We start from the raw sequence: 18,469 nt of genomic DNA, 5'->3' as shown, positions 1-18,469 counted from the left end.
ACTTTTGGTGTGCACAGTTCAGTCACACACAGATATTCAGATATTCTCTATTTCATCCTCTTCGTGTGTGTGTGTGTGTGTGTGTGTGTGTGTGTGTGTGTGTGTGTGTGTGCATGTGTGTACTCAAACTTTTACCTCCTCCTTCATTCCGATACTTGGCCCATGATCTGCCTTTTCTCCCACTGGACCGTCTGTTTGTTCTTCTCCTTCATCTTCTCCTGCCTTATCATCATTTTTGCCTTCATCAATGTTTTTCCTCTTTGCTCCAGCCAACCCAGATGCACCACGATCCTTTGCAACTTTTAGGGCCTGTGTTTTTCGCTCTGCTGCTGGTTTTCGTGGTGCCCTTGGTTTAGGAACTTTGGGAGCTTTTGGTTGTTTGGGTGCTTTTGGCTCCTTTGGTTTAGCAGCTTTCTTGGCGGCTGCTTTCTTCTCCCCGTCTGCAGGGGCTTTTGCAGTCTTGCTGGAGGCTTTTGGCTTTGGCTCTGGAGGCTTCCACTCCTCATTGTCCTCATCGCTACTCGCTGTCTGGGAAAAGGACCTGATGGCAGAGTGGGAAAAGGGAATCACCGGAGGCCCCATGATATATAATTTTTCCAGGACATTTGAGTCATAATACAATATTATTTTTTATTTTAAACACGTAGCAATGTGCTGAGTATAGCAGTCACAAACTTTGTTGCCATCTGTTTTATCTTGTAAGATAAAGTATTCAGTCTGTTTATCTCACTTTAAAAAAAAATTGTGCAGCAAAACATACCTAGTGGACTGAAAAAGGATTATCTTATTATTCTAGTAAGTTACCAAAAGTTTAATTTGTATTTGTAATATTTGTAATATTAAATTCTAAAATGAATAAATAAATTATCGCAAAACTGTGCTGTATCGATTTTTCCACCACCAATGGAAAAAAAGTGGAAAATCAGCTAATTCTAATACTACTATTTATCTTTTTCTGCTCAATGTTTCTTTGATTTGAACTGCTTTCCTCCAAAATCATAAAGACAGTTTGTCTCTAACGGATTGCATATTTATATTGGGATAGTCTAATTATGTAGTTATGGTTATCTGACATCATCATCCCTGAAAAAAAAAATTAAATATAGACCCCCAACGTGCACTCTTGACACTAGATATGCTATTATTGCAGAGAATGAATTAATAAAAAAAAAAAAAAAACTTACAAGTCAGAGTCCATATCTCTCTTCTCCACAACTTTGGCAGTTGTTGATCGGGGTCTTCGCATCATCTGTTAGCAAAAAAATAGTTAGGGACTGTATTTTATTTATCTTGAGCAAAATGGGGTTTGAGGTTTTAATGCCACTCAAAGTTAAGTTTAATACCATTTTTCTCATAACCAAAATTGATGGACAATTTTAGTTTGCCCTAATGTTTATTGTGACATATTACAAGACTTTTATCAGTGATAAAGTTAGACTACCAACCTAGGTTAGTAAAAACAACCCTTTTTAGCGCTGATCACATGGAAGATATGAACAAATTTTATTATCATAAAATATCTATTTGGTTTTCTAACAGAATTGGGAAATATCTGGCCTGTTTTATGGATGATTTTGTGTTTCTCAATCTGCAAGTGAGATTCCACCACTTGAGATTCCCAACATGACAAGTTTAAGAGAAGGAATTTATTATATTATTGTACATCAAAATAGATGTTACCAATTGTTTAAAATAATGTATAATGTTTTTGTCTGAGATTTATTGTTTTTGTGGAATTTCATAGTTGTGTCTCAGTTCTGCTGCTCTGTCCCAAATTGATAAAGCAAGGTAAAGGTAATTAAAAGGAAAATATATATGCAAAACACATCATTTGTAATTAAAGCACGAATTATAAACCACACACTCCAAATAAAATACACCAAATCAAAATAATCTGCCGTGTGACACATGCTAAAAATATTTTAGGTGCCTTGCCCATTTTACACTCTCTCCCTTGTCGTAAATAACGAACAGTCCCCTAGCTAGCGTTACATCGAAAAAACTGTTAAATTACTCGACGTTAACTCATTGACCTGGTAATATTAAAAATAACGTTAACAACTGCAGTCAGCGTTAAATTATCGACAGTTAAGCTAGCTAACGCGTATTATCGTCACCGAGAAATGACAGTTCAACAGAAAGCACAAACATTTAATTTGTGCTCACTTCAGCAGAAGTATTTCATTTACCGAAGCAGACATGAATTGCAAAAGTTTGCTACCTGGAAAAAAATTAGGCTAACTGTTTTTTCAAATTTGGCGCTGCGCGTTGACGCTAGCAAACATAGCTGGCTAAAGTGTCACAGCAGCGAGCCGTATAAATGTATGACACTTTGTCCCCGCGCGGCAGAAAGCGTAATAAACAAGTTGTACCTTTGTTTCGTTGAAAATGCTCAACTTATTCCTCGGTATTCAGTTGGAAATAGACGCTTGTGTTGCAGAAACCACTGCTTCCTGTAACGGTGTGAGCTCAGCCAATGACAACATCCAAATATAGAGCACGTGACTGTTTCTTCTTCCTCTTCGGTTTGCAAAATTCATAAACCTTTACCGCCCCCTGGTGTGTACTGCAGTAACCTGGCGACACTCAAAGTGTAAAAGCACAGGTGATATAACATTAACAGTGGCTCAGTTCCATTAAGTGTCCCAGTAAGCTTTTCCACTAAGCCAGCATTGGCAATACCAGAGCCTCCACTAAGTGGAATGCAGCCATCATTAATGTTATTAAATACACCTGTGCTTTTGTATGACACCCCCAAATATCAGCTGAGAAAAGGTCTATCATGATTCAGTGATTCAAGAAGTTCTGGGTTGTTGTTTTTTTTTTTTTTTAATCCTTAAGGTCTGCTTTAATATTGAACACACTCGTATCGCTCTGTGCACAAAATGTGCTTTTTAAAATCGAGCTTTACAATATATTAAATTCACATTATTTTCTACTTTCACTAAGTTTATTTTTTAACCAGCATCATTCCTAATCATAACTATTAAATATACATCCATTTTATGAATTTTAAACCTTTAAATGCCAGGTTTTCACATGATGCCACTATGTTTTTAGACAAAAAAAATAATAATTTCAATTTACTACATGTCTAAGATATGTCAATGATTAGCAGCAACACTGTTTTTTTCATCATTACATCATTATTTTTTTGCAGTCTCAAATCACTCATACCGCTTTGCACACAAAATCAAGCTTTAAAAAGTATTACATTAATATCATTTTCTAGTTTTACTGGGTTTATTTTTTAACTAACATTAGTCTTTATCTTAAATATCAATTATTCTTTTTGGGGAATTTTAACCCTTTAAATGCCAGTTATTTCATGGTGCCTGATTGTTTTTGACTTACAGTAAATGTCCAACTTTCTCGTTATATTCCCGTCTCCCCCCACTGTGCTCTCACTTCCTTTAATTGGCCAATACTTCTCGAAGGTCAGACTGTGGTTGTATCTCAATTTTCTTCTTTTTTTTTTTTAGTCAAACAAAAGTGAAAATCAAACAAAAGTTTTTTTTAAAAAAGTAGTTACTTGTCTTAGCTCAGTATTTACGTGATACTTTGTTGTGTTTGTTGGACAGTATCCATCAGATTCCTTGAACCAGTCGAGATGTTTGAGAAATAACATAATTGTGTTCAGCTGCCACTGCCAAAGCTTTATTTGCTTTTTCATTTATTGTAGATAGTTAGATTAATTCAGTAGACCTATGGGCACATCATTTTCACACACACACACACACACACACACACACACACACACACACATATATATATATATTAGAATGGATATAGATATGTGGAGTGGTAAAACAACATAATCACAACAGTTATGTAAGCAGAATGTGCTGATATATATCTAAAATTTGTGTAACAAATATCAATGAAGTCTATTATTATTTCTCTGATAATATAACGTGACAACATGATTACATGAGGATGATTACATGAGGATTGTGGGACCCAAATTTGGGTCAGGGCCTATGATCAAAGGCAAACAAAAATCAATAAACAGTAGTACTAATACGGAAACGTTATTATTTAGAATTTATTCTATTAAATCCATTAGCAATAAATAATACAATTATCCAGTATAGTCATTTACCAAAAAAACAATTGATTAATACAATATATATATTTTCTCAAAAAATAACAATAATAAACATTTCTTTACCATCATTATCTATTAACAAATATTTAATTAAGTAAACCATACAAAGATATATGTAGGGATCATAAACCTGTTTCTTAATTGATAGCTTACTATACCCTCTTCCTGGTGACAGATGATGTGTCATCAGGAGTAGCCAATCAGAAATTCAGTTAGACTACACTTTGGTTGTTCAGGTTGAGACGTGAGTGTTGGTTTTCCCCCGCCTGCTGCTTTCAGTTCCTCCTGTCTCTCCTCAACCTTAAAGGTAAAAACACTCAGTGAATTCTTTCATTGATATCTGTGACACAACTTGCTCCTCGACCTGAAATAAGGTATAGTTTCTGTGTTTGTGCTTATTGTAATTGTGTGTGTTTTGTGTCAGAAGCATCTCGTTCTTCATGTTCAAACACTTGTGTGTGTGTGTTTACAGGTTTGTGTGAAGATGGACCCTGAGACTCAAAACGAGCCTCTCCTGGCAGCTCAAAGACAGCAGGCAGCTGCCAACGCACAGGGGTAAGGAACTGTCCGTGTACTTGTTTTTCTATCTATGGGGTCCAAGTACCAGGACCACAAGTGGGGCCCCTAAAAGTTAACCATTTACTGTATATTAGTTATTAAGACTTATTTGATGTGAGATTTGCATTATGGGAAATTTTCACAAAGACAGAACAAAAAGCTTATGTCCGTGTGAGAGAAAAAACGTTTCCTGTAAAATGTAATATCGCTGTAACCATGTCGAAAGTTAAATTGGACTAAAGTTTGCATTAGGACTAAACAAAAGCAGTGATCTTTTGAATGTTTTGACCCATTTAATACCAACTTACTGCACTTTAATTTATAACATTTGTAAATCACAGTGTTGTTCTCCAGATTAATTCATAATTAATTTTAATCTACCAATCAGCCATTGATTTCTATTCATCTCAAACACTTGAATCTTTGTTGATTTGTGTAATAACAAACATGTAAACAAACATTTCTGCATCACCAAACAAAAGTACTTGAACAAATGTGACAAAAGTAAAAGAGCTCCAATTTATATAAAGCTTCGAGATTCTGCTAATTTATTTTTATATTATACAAAAATTAATGGAAAATAGTGGCATTATAAAAAAGCAAGGAAATAAAAACTCTTACAAACCAATATAAAAAAAATCAGTAATTTAAAGTTTACATTAACTGTGAAGAAGGAAATAAAATTCACAAAGTTATAGTCCTTTAAATCAGTTTTAATTATACCAACATTTTAAGGATGGTGTTTCAGGTGTTTTTGTTTTTGATTAAATCCCATTTAATTGAAAAAAAATGTTTATTAACACATTAAAAAAACAAGACTGTATTTAATGATTTTGGCATCAATTCATTCCAGAGTGGACACCGCGGTTAGCTGAGATTGGAAGTCAGAAAGGCACTGATATTTAAAGTGATAAGAATTACCAAAAGGAGGCCTCATTGTGAGCCAGAAAGGGGAAAAGACAGATATGCAAAATTCCCAAACTTTCGCTTAAGGATCTGCTCGGCAACAGCTGATTTAACCTCTCAGTCGGCGGTGACGCACTGCGTATAAATACCACGGCTGAGGTTCCTGTTTCATCGACTGATTCTCAGTAATGTTCCTCATACTTTGAATACTCCTCTGCTGCTCCCTCGCTTTCTATGTTTTCTCTGTCTCTCATTATATCTCATCGAAGTATTTAGACTGTATGACCTCTTTGTCTGTGAAAAATATCAATTATTAAAAACAGATGATTAGGACCATGAAAAAACTGTTTTTCATAATATTATGGCTTTATTTTTTGAGAATAAAGTCATAATATTATGAGAATAAAGTGGTAACTTTGAGAATTAAGTTGTAATATCATGAGGAAAAAGTAATATTTTGAGAATAAACTCATATTATTCAGAGAATAAACTTGTAATATTATGTGAATAAAGTTGTTATTTTATGAAAATAAAGTCACATTTTTACAAGCAAAAATATAAAACAGCAAACTATAAAACAAGCAAGAGCACAGGCAGTCTCCTTAGCAACCGTGGACAATGGTTGCCAAGCAAGCTGCCTGCGTAACACAATATCTCCTTTTATTCTTGTAGTATTATGACTTTATTCTCATAGTATTATGACTTTATTCTCATAAAATTACGACTTTTTTTCTTGTAAAACTAGTACTTAATTCTCATAATATTACAAGTTTTTTCTCATAATATCATGACTTTATTCTGGAAGTCTCCTTGTTGTTTCTGCATCTGACTCCATTTTAGCATGTAAATGTCCAACATTTCCTCCAAATGAAACATGTCTCTCGTCTCCCTCTCTACCTCAACTTACCTGATCCCATCATTTCTTGCCCTCTAGTGGTCGCTCCCCTTCCCGGGCCTATAAGGTGGCAGGTATAACCCTGTTGGCCTGTATCCTGATTGTGGGCCAGGCGACCATCGCCTACTTCCTCCTCAGCCAGAGAGACGACATCAAGTCTCTGAAGGAGCAGAACAACAACCTGCAGTCAGAGCTGACGAATGGCAGATCTGGTGAGGAGGCTGGATTAATAATCTTTTCACTGTTTGCATTTAGCAGAATATCACGTATCCTCAAAAGACAGACAGAATAAAAGGTTGAGCTGCATTGTAATGGTTGTCTTTGGTTTAAAATTCAAACTAGACTGGATCCAGGTTTCTAATGTCTCTGTTGGGGTCGAGCTCTCATTTCCTCTGTCAGTGTTATTTTTCTCTCACACTGTTTCTCTTTCTGTCTGTAGTTTCTGTGCCTATGCGCATGCAAATGCCAATGAAGGCCCTGTCTGCGCTGATGGATGTCGCTGTGGATGAGGTAAAAACAAAAGTTCAATACCAGACTTTTGAGACTGATGTTAATATCAATACTTGAGTTTCAGTAATCCTATTATATATTGTGGGGGTTTTTTTGTTGTTTTTTTTTTTTACCAAAAATGTATAGGGATCACTAGTTTGTTGTGTAAAACAGGACAAACGAAATTGACTTTTCAGTGCACTCAGATGGATAAGCTGTTTCTCTATTTTTTTATTGCAAAAAAGACCTATACTGATAAGATAATATCCCAAATAGAGGCCAGTTATTTTATCAGTTATGCTCTAGTTACAGTGAAGGTTCGGGTTTATTTTTTTTATTTTAATGTGATTTAAAATAATAATAATAATAATAACAATAATAATAATAATAATAATAATAATAAAAGTCCAGTTTTTATACAGTAACACTAATGTTGCTGTCGTGTTCCTCTTGTGGAATGAATCCTGTCACATTCTTGTAAAATCAAGTTTAAGATATGGTTTTAATCTTTTTCTCTGTTTTTGCTTCACTGATTGTGTTGCAGGACAAATCCACCAGAGCCCCAGAGAAAACCCGTATGTTTTGTATATATTTACTATATTACCACATGTGTATACTGTACATGTACAATATATGAATTCATAATTGAATTTTTGATTATAATTACATTTCATTCCTCCTCCAGTTCCTCTGCATGCCACTGACTGCCAGCTGGAGGAAGCTGGTATGAAGCCAGAGAAGGTCCCAGGTTTCCGCCCCGTCTGTGATGAGCACGGCCAGTACCGGGCCAAGCAGTGCTATATGGACGAGTGCTGGTGTGTGAACCAAGCCAACGGGCAAATGATCCCTGGATCCATGGGACAGGCCAACTGCAATGCACGTGCTGGTAAAACAAGATAACTAATGATGTCAGATTGAGATGAGATTTTGATGACCACAACACTTATTATTATTAGAATTATTTTAACATTATTTGTAGTTTTAAAGCTGTGTTTTATTATGTTGTTTCTTTATTATAGTGTGTAGTATTTTAAATAAAAAGCCATCATTTGTTGTCCAATCAGTAAATCATTATAAGACCTTTTTTTTTTTTAAGGAAAATACCCTGAAATGGATTTTACCGCAGCAAAAAAATAAAAACTTATTTTCCCAATTGTCACACACACTTGGTTACAGTTTTGCTTGCTATATTTTACATTATAGATTTCATGTTAATGTTTTGTGTTATTATGTCTGCTATAGGGGTTAATATTTCAGCCCTTCTTGTTTTTTTGTTTTCTTGTTTTTTCTTTTTCCGTGCCGATCCAATATTTTTTGTTAAATTAGTTGTTATTGATATTTCATTCTACATTCAATTGTATGAAAAAATCATCTGGTGTACTCAAAGTCCATCATCGCTAATTGCTCTTTGTACAGTGAGGCAGTTCTGGATCCAAATGCAGATTTTAAAAATTGTGAAACATTTATAGCATTACAGCAATGATCATTTCTGAATCATGTTTTAAGACACATTGTTGACTCAAGTTTTTGTCTTTGTAGTCGGCAACAAAGGCTGGTTGACTCTGCACAATGTTGACGCCTGATACTGTGGTGAGTACATACATGTTGTTCCTCCGATTCTGTTTATACAGTAAATATCTGTGAGCAGTAGTGCTCGTTGGATGTGGTTATATTTACTGTGCTTTCAATTGAGTTTAATAAAATCAAATTAAAAAGACGGAGCACTTAGAATATTTAAATCATTTTGGACGAGGATATTTTTAAAGAGAGATTGCTTTCTGTTGCTGCTAATACTTAGAATAAATTGTATTTTTTCATGATCTGTTTTCTGTTTCTGGGTAACTGAAGCTGATGAAATCTCCTCCAGAGACCAGCAAGAACTCAACTCCAAATCCTGACATGTTATGTTTTTATCAACTTCTAATTGCCATCATATTTGTAGTACTTGATAAGCTAATGGGGTTTCACATACTGGTGATAAATTGCCAAATTATAACCATTTATCTGCTTGCTATAATCTTATCAGTTTATTGCAGCGTGACTTTTGCTATTGATTAGAATAGAATCTTTTACTTTTTTAAATGGCAGGTAAAAGTTAAGGAATAGTTTGTTATTGTTTTTAAGACTTTAATGTTTTATTTAGAGTCTATCTCATCAATTTGATTTTAAAAAAAAGTTGTAAAAGAGGCGAATTGAAAAATAACAGTATGAACCAAGGGGGGCAGATGGTAAAAATGAATTAATATATTTTCTGAGAAATTGAGCTGGCAAACCTGTCCACTGCCTCTTTACATTTATTAAATTTTCAATCCTAAATAAATCTTGAATGGTTGGCTAAAGTTTGGGGGGATGAAGCTGCGATTATAAATATTTACAAACATCTGAACACAATCAGGAACCAGAAATACTTCAGTTTTGAAACAATTGGAAACTGTATTTTCCCCATTTATTTGAACAACCCAAATAAAACTGAGACAGATTCTGTGTTGTTGTTTTTTTCAGAAGAAATTCTAACCCATAATGAAAAGACAGTTGGTGAAATAAAGCTCTATCGATTAATCCATCATGTTGAATATTCCACAACATATCAAGAGTTTAAAGAAATGTTATGTAAAAAGTAAGAGTAAACGTGCAAAAACAAAACGCAAAATAAAGAAAGCGACAGCATGCAATACAAATACATGAACAAAATGATTGTCAATAGGCACAAGTTGTTTCTGTGTTCCAGTTACCAAACATACACTTTATGTAGTTTCCCAATACACTTCCCAGTTATAGTAAAAATCAAAAATGGGCACAACTTCAAGTTAACTAAAATATGGCTTTTTGTGTCTTATACCTGTTCCAGGTCTGACTGTGTACACAGAAGCATTGTGCGTTTATTTCAACAGCAATAACACAGTACCCGGGGTCATGTGAACACCATCTTTGCATGATCAAATCTGCTACTGTTAAGGTGTTTTTCTGTGCATCAGGTTTTCAGACTACCGTCCTGCAGCAACAGCATTGTTTATGGACAATGTATTGACATTATCTCTTCCTCAAAAAGAAAAAAAAAACACCTTTACATAAATACGACTCATTAACGATGATGCAGACACCACATTTCAAATAAGTAAACATGTAACTGATCTTCTGTAACAGCTTTTGATATTTCTTGAACGACAAACAAATTGACTGTGGAGAAACTGAGCAACAGCTTTAAATCCCTAAACATCATATAAGTGCAAAGATCTCCTAGTTTCCAGCATATGAAATAGGCAGCCCAACCCCAACAGGAAAGGCTATTGCACACATGGCATGAGATGATAATATCAACTCCAGACCAGAGTAGGCACTCTTTATCTATATTTTACATACAATACTTAAACACACATTTTCCTGTTTTTGTTTAAAAAAAAAAACAAAACAAGTGCAACTAAAACTTTTTCATTTGATAGCCCGAATGACTGTTTTAAGCAGGAAGTGGTAGAATACATGGAGAAATATACAGCGATATGAACTGTTATTTCAAAATGAAATGTTTTACCCGGTGAAAAATTGACCTATAGTCACGTGGAGAGGCGTGTCACATCACACCACATCACAGACTTTGCTCTGACACCTGCAAAAATGAAGTGTTTTGACAGGTTTTACAGAGAGGAGCACCATCAGATATGAGGTGAGCGCATTTTTACATGTTTTATCACCCCCTGAGCAAAAAAGTGAAATTACTGAAGGCTGCTAAAATTGATTTCTGACCACCAGATAGCAGAATACAACAAAAAAGATAACACACCTCTGAAACTCGCCTGCTGTTCTATGGACAGAGTGTTCCTCTTTTAGAAACTCAAGACTCTCTATCTGAACAGCAAAAGAGATGCAGTGTGTTTCTCTCTTGTGATCCTCCTTAAGAAAAGAGGTGAAATTGGCCTGCACATGTGGATACTGGTCGGTCTCATTAAGTATCAATACATCACAAACATGCACATATCCTGGTGTCAGGATGGATGGGGTTGAGGTCAGAAATAAATTATATCAGCCCTGATTATTTTATTATATGTAGGAGTTTGTCTAAATTTTAATCATTGGCCATAGAATTAATATATATAAAAATATATTATTATTATCATTATTGAATCAACTCTATTGTCGTATATTTTTTTTATTCATCTGATATTTTCTCGTTTTCATGTCGTAAAGAACTTGTTTTTGACAAGTGCTATATCAATAAAGTCATTAATAAAGTTACGACTATTTTAGTAAGAAATATGGGCTCTCGTGTTTAAAATTGACTAAATTGTTATCCCTTCCGCATGCTGCTTATATGATCAATTTCTTGCAGAATGTATGTCAGTCACCTATTTTCGATACTCATGTAGCAAGAGTTCAGATGATCAACTGAATCGGAAGAAATACTATAAGAATCACTGTTTCACCTTACTCCACCAGTTGGCTTGCTATTTTAGAGTTTTCCTATTTGCTCATTAATGTGGAAGGTGACGATAATAACAACTGAAGCGTTTTAAGTTTTGAAATACATATCTGTTCCCGTATGCAGCTGTGGTGGCACCCTCTGCTTGTTGTCTCTCGTCCTCCTGTCCTCTCATTTGCGTCCTCCTTTCAGGTTGCGCATGTAGTCTTTGATAGTGTTTTCAATGTTGGGAACGGCATAATTTTGTGCTGCATAGATTCCAGTACACGTTCCTATAGCAACACCCATCAACGCTGAAGAGCGCAGCTTTGCAACAATGTACCCGGCGAGAAAACCCTTCAGGAACGGAGATGCCAGCAGACTGCCTCCCTTCAGGAGCAAAAGAGATGAGATATTAGACCTGGTGCTTGACAGTCAGATCAGTGGTTTTATATCAACATCTGCTCTTTAACGGTTTATACTCTTATAACTGTCTGGCCTGTGGGCAAAATTCAAGACAGTGTAACCTGCGTGTGTACTCATTTGTGCCTGTGTGAGCCTTACAGGAGGAACCCCAGCCTGTATCTCATCCTCCATCCGTCTCTGAATGTCTTCCAACTGGTCCTTCAGCTCCACCAGGTCCTTGAGCTGACCCAGAGGACCCTGCACACATATAAAGACAAACAAAAAACAGTTTAGAGTAGGTGACAATGGTTAACTGAAAGCAGAGCACATCTAATTTTAAATACTTTTAATTTACGCATTTCCTGTTTTCATGTACTCATGGACTAACAATAACAAAACTCAGTTTTAGAGCATCTTGTTCATATTCTTCCAAGAACTGGTTATTAATTAATTAAATACATTAAAGTATTTCTAACACAATCAGCAAGGCTAAACTTATAGCCTCCCTAACTGCATTTATGTTGAGAAGAGTAATATGTTATTTTACATTTTAAGGCTGTCTAATTAAATTAAGCAATACAGGTCATATTTTCCTCATCTGAAAACTGGTTGTCTCAATTCAAAGTAAACAAACTTTACAGTTTTCTGGTTCTCGTGTTCTTTTACTGTGCACACGAGAACCAGAACCAGACCTTGAAACCTGATCAGATTGATTTCTTTAAAACATTAGAGGAAGGCAGTTGGCAACTTAACAAAACATGCCACTAACAGTAGCGAAAAACTAGTAAAAAGTTACGAAAAAATATCTGAAAATAAACAACAAAAAAGAAAAGTAAAAACAAAGAAGAAAACCAAATTTAATTGTAAAAGTGTCATATATATATTATTTCTCGTCACATAAAATCAAGCATTTAATTACACTGATCATAAATATATTTTTAAGCAAAACTTTCATAGTTTTTTGATAATTTTGTAATAACTGTCGCCCCCCTTTAAAATCAGATTTTCAGTTATTTTACAGATCATTTTCCTCGTCAGTTTTGACTAATTTCTTGCACCTTGTGGGACATTTCTAGCCGAATTGGTCTCTGCATTTCGCCCCTTATTTTTGAAGGAAATCAAACCAATTTGCTCACGTTTCAAATGATTAAATAGCCTGTGAGCACAAGAAAACTGATGTCCATCCAGGTTTTAAATGGTTAACAAACACTTAAACAAGTTCTTAGTAGGTTAGCGAAGTTAGCTAGCAGCTCAATAATCATTGTCAGCTGTTAATTCGTTCTTAGATACATTTAACAGCTTATTCATGTCCCCTGTTGTCAATATGTTCAAAACATCCGTATTAAAAAATCGCCATTATATCTATATTGCTGGTTAGCTGGTTAAGACTACTAGCTTTAGCCTACTAGCTACTTGACACTTCGGTTAACGTTAACTATGCTAAGCTAACCAACACCAGGTTGCTACGTTACGATAGTCTGAAAACTTAAACGCGAGGTAATGACTGATGAATAAAACCGTAAATTAAGCGGGTTGTTATAATAATATTTTAAGGCCAAATAGCTATAATATAAAGTTAGTGTAGAAGGTTTAAAACTCCGACCTTGTCATCTGCCATAGTTGTATTGATGTGTCTGACTTCTTCTTCGTCGCTCGTTTTTTTCTTCTTCTGTTGAGTTTTTTTTGGCGGTTGGCATCCAAATGCGTCGCATTATCGCCACCTCCTGGGTTTTATCACTACAAACTGCATGATAGTCGTATAGTATTATTATTATTATTATTATTATTATTATTATTATTATTATAAAATACAATAGATTTGAGAAAAAATATATTCTCTTAATTTGTTTATTCTACCGTTTACGGCATATATAATACATTTAAAGTATTTTTTAATGCACTGTGAAAGAAATTTAAGAAGTTTAAGACCAATTTTAGTAGTAGTATTAAGATCTTGATGTAACTGGGAAATACCTGGCATTTGTTGGCAAGTTTACAGTTTTGGTTTGTTATCACTCCGCATGTGAGATGCCACTGTCTTAATTCCTCTCATGACTCGTTTCAGAAGAGAGATTTGGTAAATTATATTAAAAAAATTAGATGTGGCCATTTATTTTCAGATTTTACAATGTCATGTCAGAAAAAAGTAATTATTATAATTATTATTATTATTAATTTAAGTAGTCCTTCTGTACTTAAGTACAATTAACTACAATTCTGAGGTACTTGTATCTTACTTGTAATATTTCCATCATCTGCTACTCTATATTTCTACTAACTACATCTCGGAGGAAAAAAGATTAATACACAGCCTAAAAATGAATATTAAAACATTTGAGTGTTACATTTGAATGTTCCCTAAAACTTGAAATTTCCTATTGCTGTTTGACAAAAAAAGACAATGACATAAAATGTTTTTTTTTACCAGCTCATAGCAGCTATTTGAAATTGAAAGAAAAATAATTATGATTTTTAATGTGTAGATTTTTAATTATTAATCTAATTTGAGGGTTTTTTACACATAAGGTGATGGAATTGCAGCCTTTTATTTTTGTCTTCCAAATTGATGGTATAAATATTGTAGTTTAAAAATGTTGCAGCAGTTTTAGATTGTAAAATGTACTTGTTGTTATGTAAATTTGTTCACATCTTCACTGTATTTTTTGCAGAATTATTCTGGCAACCACAGCTGCCAGTTTTTTCTCCTGTCCATAAAAACAACAGATTTTTTTTTTGCACAGTGTACTGTTTCAGGATTATGATAACTGGATGACCCCTAAAAATTTTTCCCACACAAAACACCAGCAGTCAGACCATAAAATCTCCTCTCATATTTACATAGTTATATATGAATTGGCTGATATGAGTTAAATTAGAAAGTGTGTATGTCAAAACAGATTCTGCAGCACTGGTGTTTTTGCCACCCACCCCCACATGCCAGTCTTTCCACCATATTGCAGAAAGTCTCAGATCAAGCATTTATGCCGCTTTTATTGAAGAGGCCATATGCTGCATCAGAATATCAGCGTTCACCTCAGAGGCACTTATTTTCAAACATTAAATTTACAGAAGCCTTTAGTTCATACAAACCTCCAAAGTCTCACTGCAAGCTGCCTGAGACAAATCAATCCAATTAACTTGGACAGAGTGTGCAGTCTGACCTTTTCACCTGCCGGCGCTGGAGAATCTGCAGGAGAGAGCTGATGAGAGGAAAAAAGAGTGAGAGAGTAAATAATTAGAGAGACTGAGGGATTAAGTGTCATGAAAACGATACTCATTAATCAGAGCTGTTAAATTTGCACTGTTTGCTGCAATAACTCACAGCCTAAAGAGAGACTGTGGGGATTAATGATTAAATCAGAGTTTTCTCCCAGAAATGAGATCTGTTCGGTGATTACATGGACACAGTTGCACTCAAAACTTGTGTTTCCTTTTGGGTTAAAATTAACAGAGGGCCTGGATGACAGTCCGCAAGTGTGATTCACAGAGAGACTGTGAAAGTGAGAGCAAATGCCAGAGCTTGGAGTCACAAGAGGGAAGAAAGAGGCCGAGAAAGATGGAGAGAGGGAGTATTTAACAGAGAGAAAGGAAGAGAGAGACAGAAGCTTCAGGAGAAAACTATTATCATTTTGAAAGATTAATCTTGCCAGAACACAAATGATTACATCTTAGCCTCTACTTGCTAGTTTCTTCTGCAGCCGTTTATGACTCTAGAGGGCCTGAAAGCATTTAATCCTCACATTCTGCAGGACAAATAGTCCATTAACCTTTGCTCATTCAGGATTATCACAGGACGGACCGTATATGGACCACACGGCCTGCTCAGGTTGGAATAAAACAGACTTTTGCGTTTGCTTTTGCATGAGATGAAACAGCGCTCACACACAGCAGGAGCTGGAGGCAGCCATGGAGGTAAGGCGTCTCTGATCTTCAAAGCTGTTGATGGTTTAGGGGGAGTTATTGATTTTGGCTGAGGCATATTTGGCTGACTAATCTTTGGATGTCACTGTAAAGGAAAGGTCATTGAAGCTTGTGGTGCAATCATCACAGTGATGTGCTTTAAGGAAATGTGTCTTCATGCACCATAAACATCAGGGGCAGATGTTTCAGCTGCCAGCTTCAGCTGAGAAGAAGAACAACAATCTGTCATAATGTCAGAAGACTCAAGCTGTTTAACCATTTAACACCTGGACCGTCTTCAGTTTTCTTGTACTGCCGTCAGTTGTGTTTTACAAGCAGTAAAACCTGTGAAAGCTGAAAAGAAATATTGGCAAGAGTGTGTGTTTGTTTGTTTGTCTTTAGAAAGAGATAAAATTATTAGAGGTGTATCAAAAAATATTTTCAAAAAATATAATAACAATTTACATGTTTAACATTATGTCACAGACATACATCCAAGTCATTCCTTTTTATTTTATTCTTTTTTTTGTAATCTTTTATGTTCTAATTTTCAGGTCATTTTCTTTTTCTTTTTTAAATTCATTTATTTATTTTACAAATTTCATGCTAATTAGAAATAATTTCTTGTGAAGTTGCTCATTGCCTTCACCCAATGTATAAAAAAACTACAGACCCCCCCCCCCCCAATTTCCTTTGGTTTTATTCGGTGAACAGTAAAACGATAAATCATTTTTGACTTTTATAACTTTGTGACTGGAGCTTCATCTATTCTTAAATAAGCCCTTTACTCTTACATAATAAAAGAGATTTGTCTTAATTCTCCAAACAGTAATTGTGAGGCTTGTTTGTGCAGATCTAGCTGTTATAATTCAAAGGAAAAGAAAGCACTGTGCACGTCAGTTTCAGGACATAAAGGCAGTGATCTGTCTGTTTTGCAGTTTCAAGGGACAACTCAAAAAATACTTTATAATTAATGCACTGGGAATATTTCACTGTCTTTTAAATATGATTTAATTTACAGGAAGGGAAGGAGGTGTTACAAGACACTCGTCCAACTGAGATTTTACTGAAAAAGAGAGAAGTGAGTGGTTTTAATGAGAAACTTTGAGTTAAATATAAATAAATCCTAATATTTTGGCTTCATCAGCTTTGTCTAGGAGCAAGGTAGACTGCTACTTTAAATGCTTTGTAAGCTACTATAACAGAAATCTGAACTGTCATACCCTCTACACTTTTGTATTCTGTTCTTTGTATTTGCTCTTCAGTTTCATGTAAGCAGCTTTCAGTACTTCATATTCTTTATCTTGTATTTTAATTTGTTTTCTTTCTGCACTACATATTAAGCGTCTCTGAGTACTTAGAAAAGCACTATACAAGTCCTGTCTATTATTATCATTAGTAGTAGTAGTATGACACAAGCTTTCTTAAAAAGTAGTTGGACATAATGTGGATTGCTTCCTAGTTTGAAAATGTAACTGTGATAAAATACAACTGCTAAAAGCATCTAAAGCTTTTTTGTTGTCATCAGTGTATCTTTTGTGATAACATTTGTTTTTAATCTGCGTGACACTGTAATCTGTTATTGCTGTCAGCCTCTGACTAAATGGGTTGCGAGCATGAAAGTCACTCTTTTTACCTTCACTATTTTTACCTCGGTAGGGAAATATCATTTATTATTTTTTTATCAGTGAGCGTATAAGCTAATTGCCCTCCACTGCCCTTTATGTCAAAAACAGTTTATAGTTTCATAATCTGTGCCCTGCCTCAGGAGTGTTGCAGCTACAACAGGATACACTGCATTGTTGTTAGATCAGATAAGATGATCCCTGTGTATAAATTCTGGGGCTTATCGTGTTGCACCACCTTTGTCTACTGTTGTGTTGTAATGAAAGTTTTCAGAGGGAGGTTTTTGGCATTGTTAGCCAGATAACAAAGCTGAAAATCCCTTATTGGCCAAAGTTGTGCATTTTCTGTATTTATCCAGGTGATTTTACTACCAGCAAGAGCAGCTGTATAAAGCAACACATTAAGGACGTATCAATACACGCTGCTTGTATTCATTTGTTCTCTTTAGCGTTCTCAGACCTTGTATGACAGTTGACAGTTTTGTGGTTTCACCTTACGGTTTTATTGCCTTTTTATAAACTTTTGATTTGTTATGTCCTGTTTTATGATATTTATGCTACTTTTGTAAAATCTATTTATTGATATAAAGCACTTTGGTCAACTCTGTTGTTTTTAAATGTGCTTTATAAATAAATCTGGATTGGAAAAACTAACATACCTGTACATTAAAAAAAGGAAAGGGCGCTTCATTATTATTTTTGCTTTTTTTGTTTGTTTTGTTTGTCTTTCCATTTAATAATATACCATAATTGCTCATATCCTTTATATGAAAAAGAAAGACGAAGAAAATGATGTTTCTGTGTTTGTGCTCTATTGTCTTATGGCTTGTTGAACCTGTCAGTGACAATTAGTGGAAATATTACGTTCTGACTCAGTGCAGTGTGATGAAAGTTTCCCATCAGTCAGATACACTCAAAGCCTGTCAGATGATGTGATGCATTTCTCCATGGCTTAAACCTGAAAGCCTTTTAGCGTGGCTCAATGTTTATGTGTGCCGACTTGGCTCGTGTTCAGTTAAGTTCTCTTATTAACCTCAGTGTTTAGTATGCAGCTCGCGTTTCCTCTGATGGCTCCTGATACAGTGTGGTGCGCTCTGCCAGCAGAAAGGCATGTGATTGGACTGAATAAGAGGGACTCTGAAGAAGGAGTGTGATTATTTAAGATGTGAGCTTCCTTGTGACTCAGCATT

General features: G+C 35.0%; 4 protein-coding genes across 6 annotated transcripts in view; 2 read left to right on the top strand and 2 right to left on the bottom strand.

Moving 5' to 3' along the window:
- The window catches only part of srbd1 (S1 RNA binding domain 1), a 62,279-nt gene extending 59,768 nt beyond the window's left edge, over positions 1-2,511 (bottom strand). Inside the window, exons 1-3 of the mRNA XM_042502281.2 lie at positions 2,373-2,511; positions 1,185-1,249; positions 136-541 (exon numbers count right to left, since the gene is read on the bottom strand). Coding sequence (XP_042358215.2) covers positions 136-541; positions 1,185-1,249 — 471 coding nt within the window. The 5' untranslated portion in view covers positions 2,373-2,511. The remainder of the gene's footprint in view (positions 1-135; positions 542-1,184; positions 1,250-2,372) is intronic.
- A 1,823-nt stretch (positions 2,512-4,334) lies between these two features.
- Positions 4,335-9,436, top strand: LOC148187665 (H-2 class II histocompatibility antigen gamma chain-like). 2 transcript variants are annotated; one of them, XM_088086559.1, is made up of 8 exons: positions 4,335-4,482; positions 4,581-4,663; positions 6,507-6,679; positions 6,907-6,977; positions 7,501-7,531; positions 7,642-7,842; positions 8,496-8,546; positions 8,805-9,436. In XM_088086559.1, the coding sequence occupies exons 2-7, from the start codon at positions 4,593-4,595 to the stop codon at positions 8,537-8,539; spliced, it is 591 nt and encodes a 196-aa protein (XP_087942685.1). In that variant the 5' UTR covers positions 4,335-4,482; positions 4,581-4,592; the 3' UTR covers positions 8,540-8,546; positions 8,805-9,436. The 2 variants fall into 2 exon arrangements, with proteins under 2 accessions (XP_087942685.1, XP_087942686.1); XM_088086560.1 differs by having other exon boundaries at positions 4,391-4,415.
- LOC121954528 (SLC35A4 upstream open reading frame protein-like) lies at positions 9,365-13,482 on the bottom strand. Its single transcript, XM_042502081.2, has 3 exons — positions 13,358-13,482; positions 11,914-12,012; positions 9,365-11,739 (listed from the first exon to the last, which is right to left on the bottom strand). Exons 1-3 carry the CDS (start codon positions 13,370-13,372, stop codon positions 11,542-11,544), a joined length of 312 nt encoding a protein of 103 aa, XP_042358015.1. The 5' UTR covers positions 13,373-13,482; the 3' UTR covers positions 9,365-11,541.
- A 1,713-nt stretch (positions 13,483-15,195) lies between these two features.
- The window catches only part of LOC121954911 (inactive phospholipase D5), a 70,033-nt gene continuing 66,759 nt past the window's right edge, over positions 15,196-18,469 (top strand). Inside the window, exon 1 of one of the 2 annotated variants that reach the window (XM_042502654.2) lies at positions 15,196-15,666. Coding sequence is in view for 1 of the 2 variants with exons in the window: in XM_088086975.1 (XP_087943101.1) it covers positions 15,661-15,666 (6 nt within the window). In the remaining variant the exon portion in view is untranslated. The remainder of the gene's footprint in view (positions 15,667-18,469) is intronic. The other variant, XM_088086975.1, reaches the window with a different exon arrangement.

This window comes from Plectropomus leopardus, chromosome 13, assembly GCF_026936395.1.
Source record: "Plectropomus leopardus strain MGB_pleo_1.0 chromosome 13, ASM2693639v1, whole genome shotgun sequence".
Taxonomy (NCBI): Eukaryota; Metazoa; Chordata; class Actinopteri; order Perciformes; family Serranidae; genus Plectropomus; species Plectropomus leopardus.
The sequence above is the reverse complement of the archived record's forward strand: the minus strand, read 5'-3'. Positions and strand labels throughout refer to the sequence as shown.

Coding starts and splice junctions, on each gene's coding strand:
- LOC121954528 (XM_042502081.2), bottom strand. Junction 11,740..11,913: donor TACAGGCTGGGGTTCCTCCT/GTAAGGCTCACA, acceptor TTGCTCCTGAAG/GGAGGCAGTCTGCTGGCATC.
- LOC148187665 (XM_088086559.1), top strand. CDS start 4,593: ATGGACCCTGAGACTCAAAACGAGCCTCTCCTGGCAGCTCAAAGACAG. Junction 6,978..7,500: donor TGGATGTCGCTGTGGATGAG/GTAAAAACAAAA, acceptor ATTGTGTTGCAG/GACAAATCCACCAGAGCCCC. Junction 7,532..7,641: donor CAGAGCCCCAGAGAAAACCC/GTATGTTTTGTA, acceptor TTCCTCCTCCAG/TTCCTCTGCATGCCACTGAC.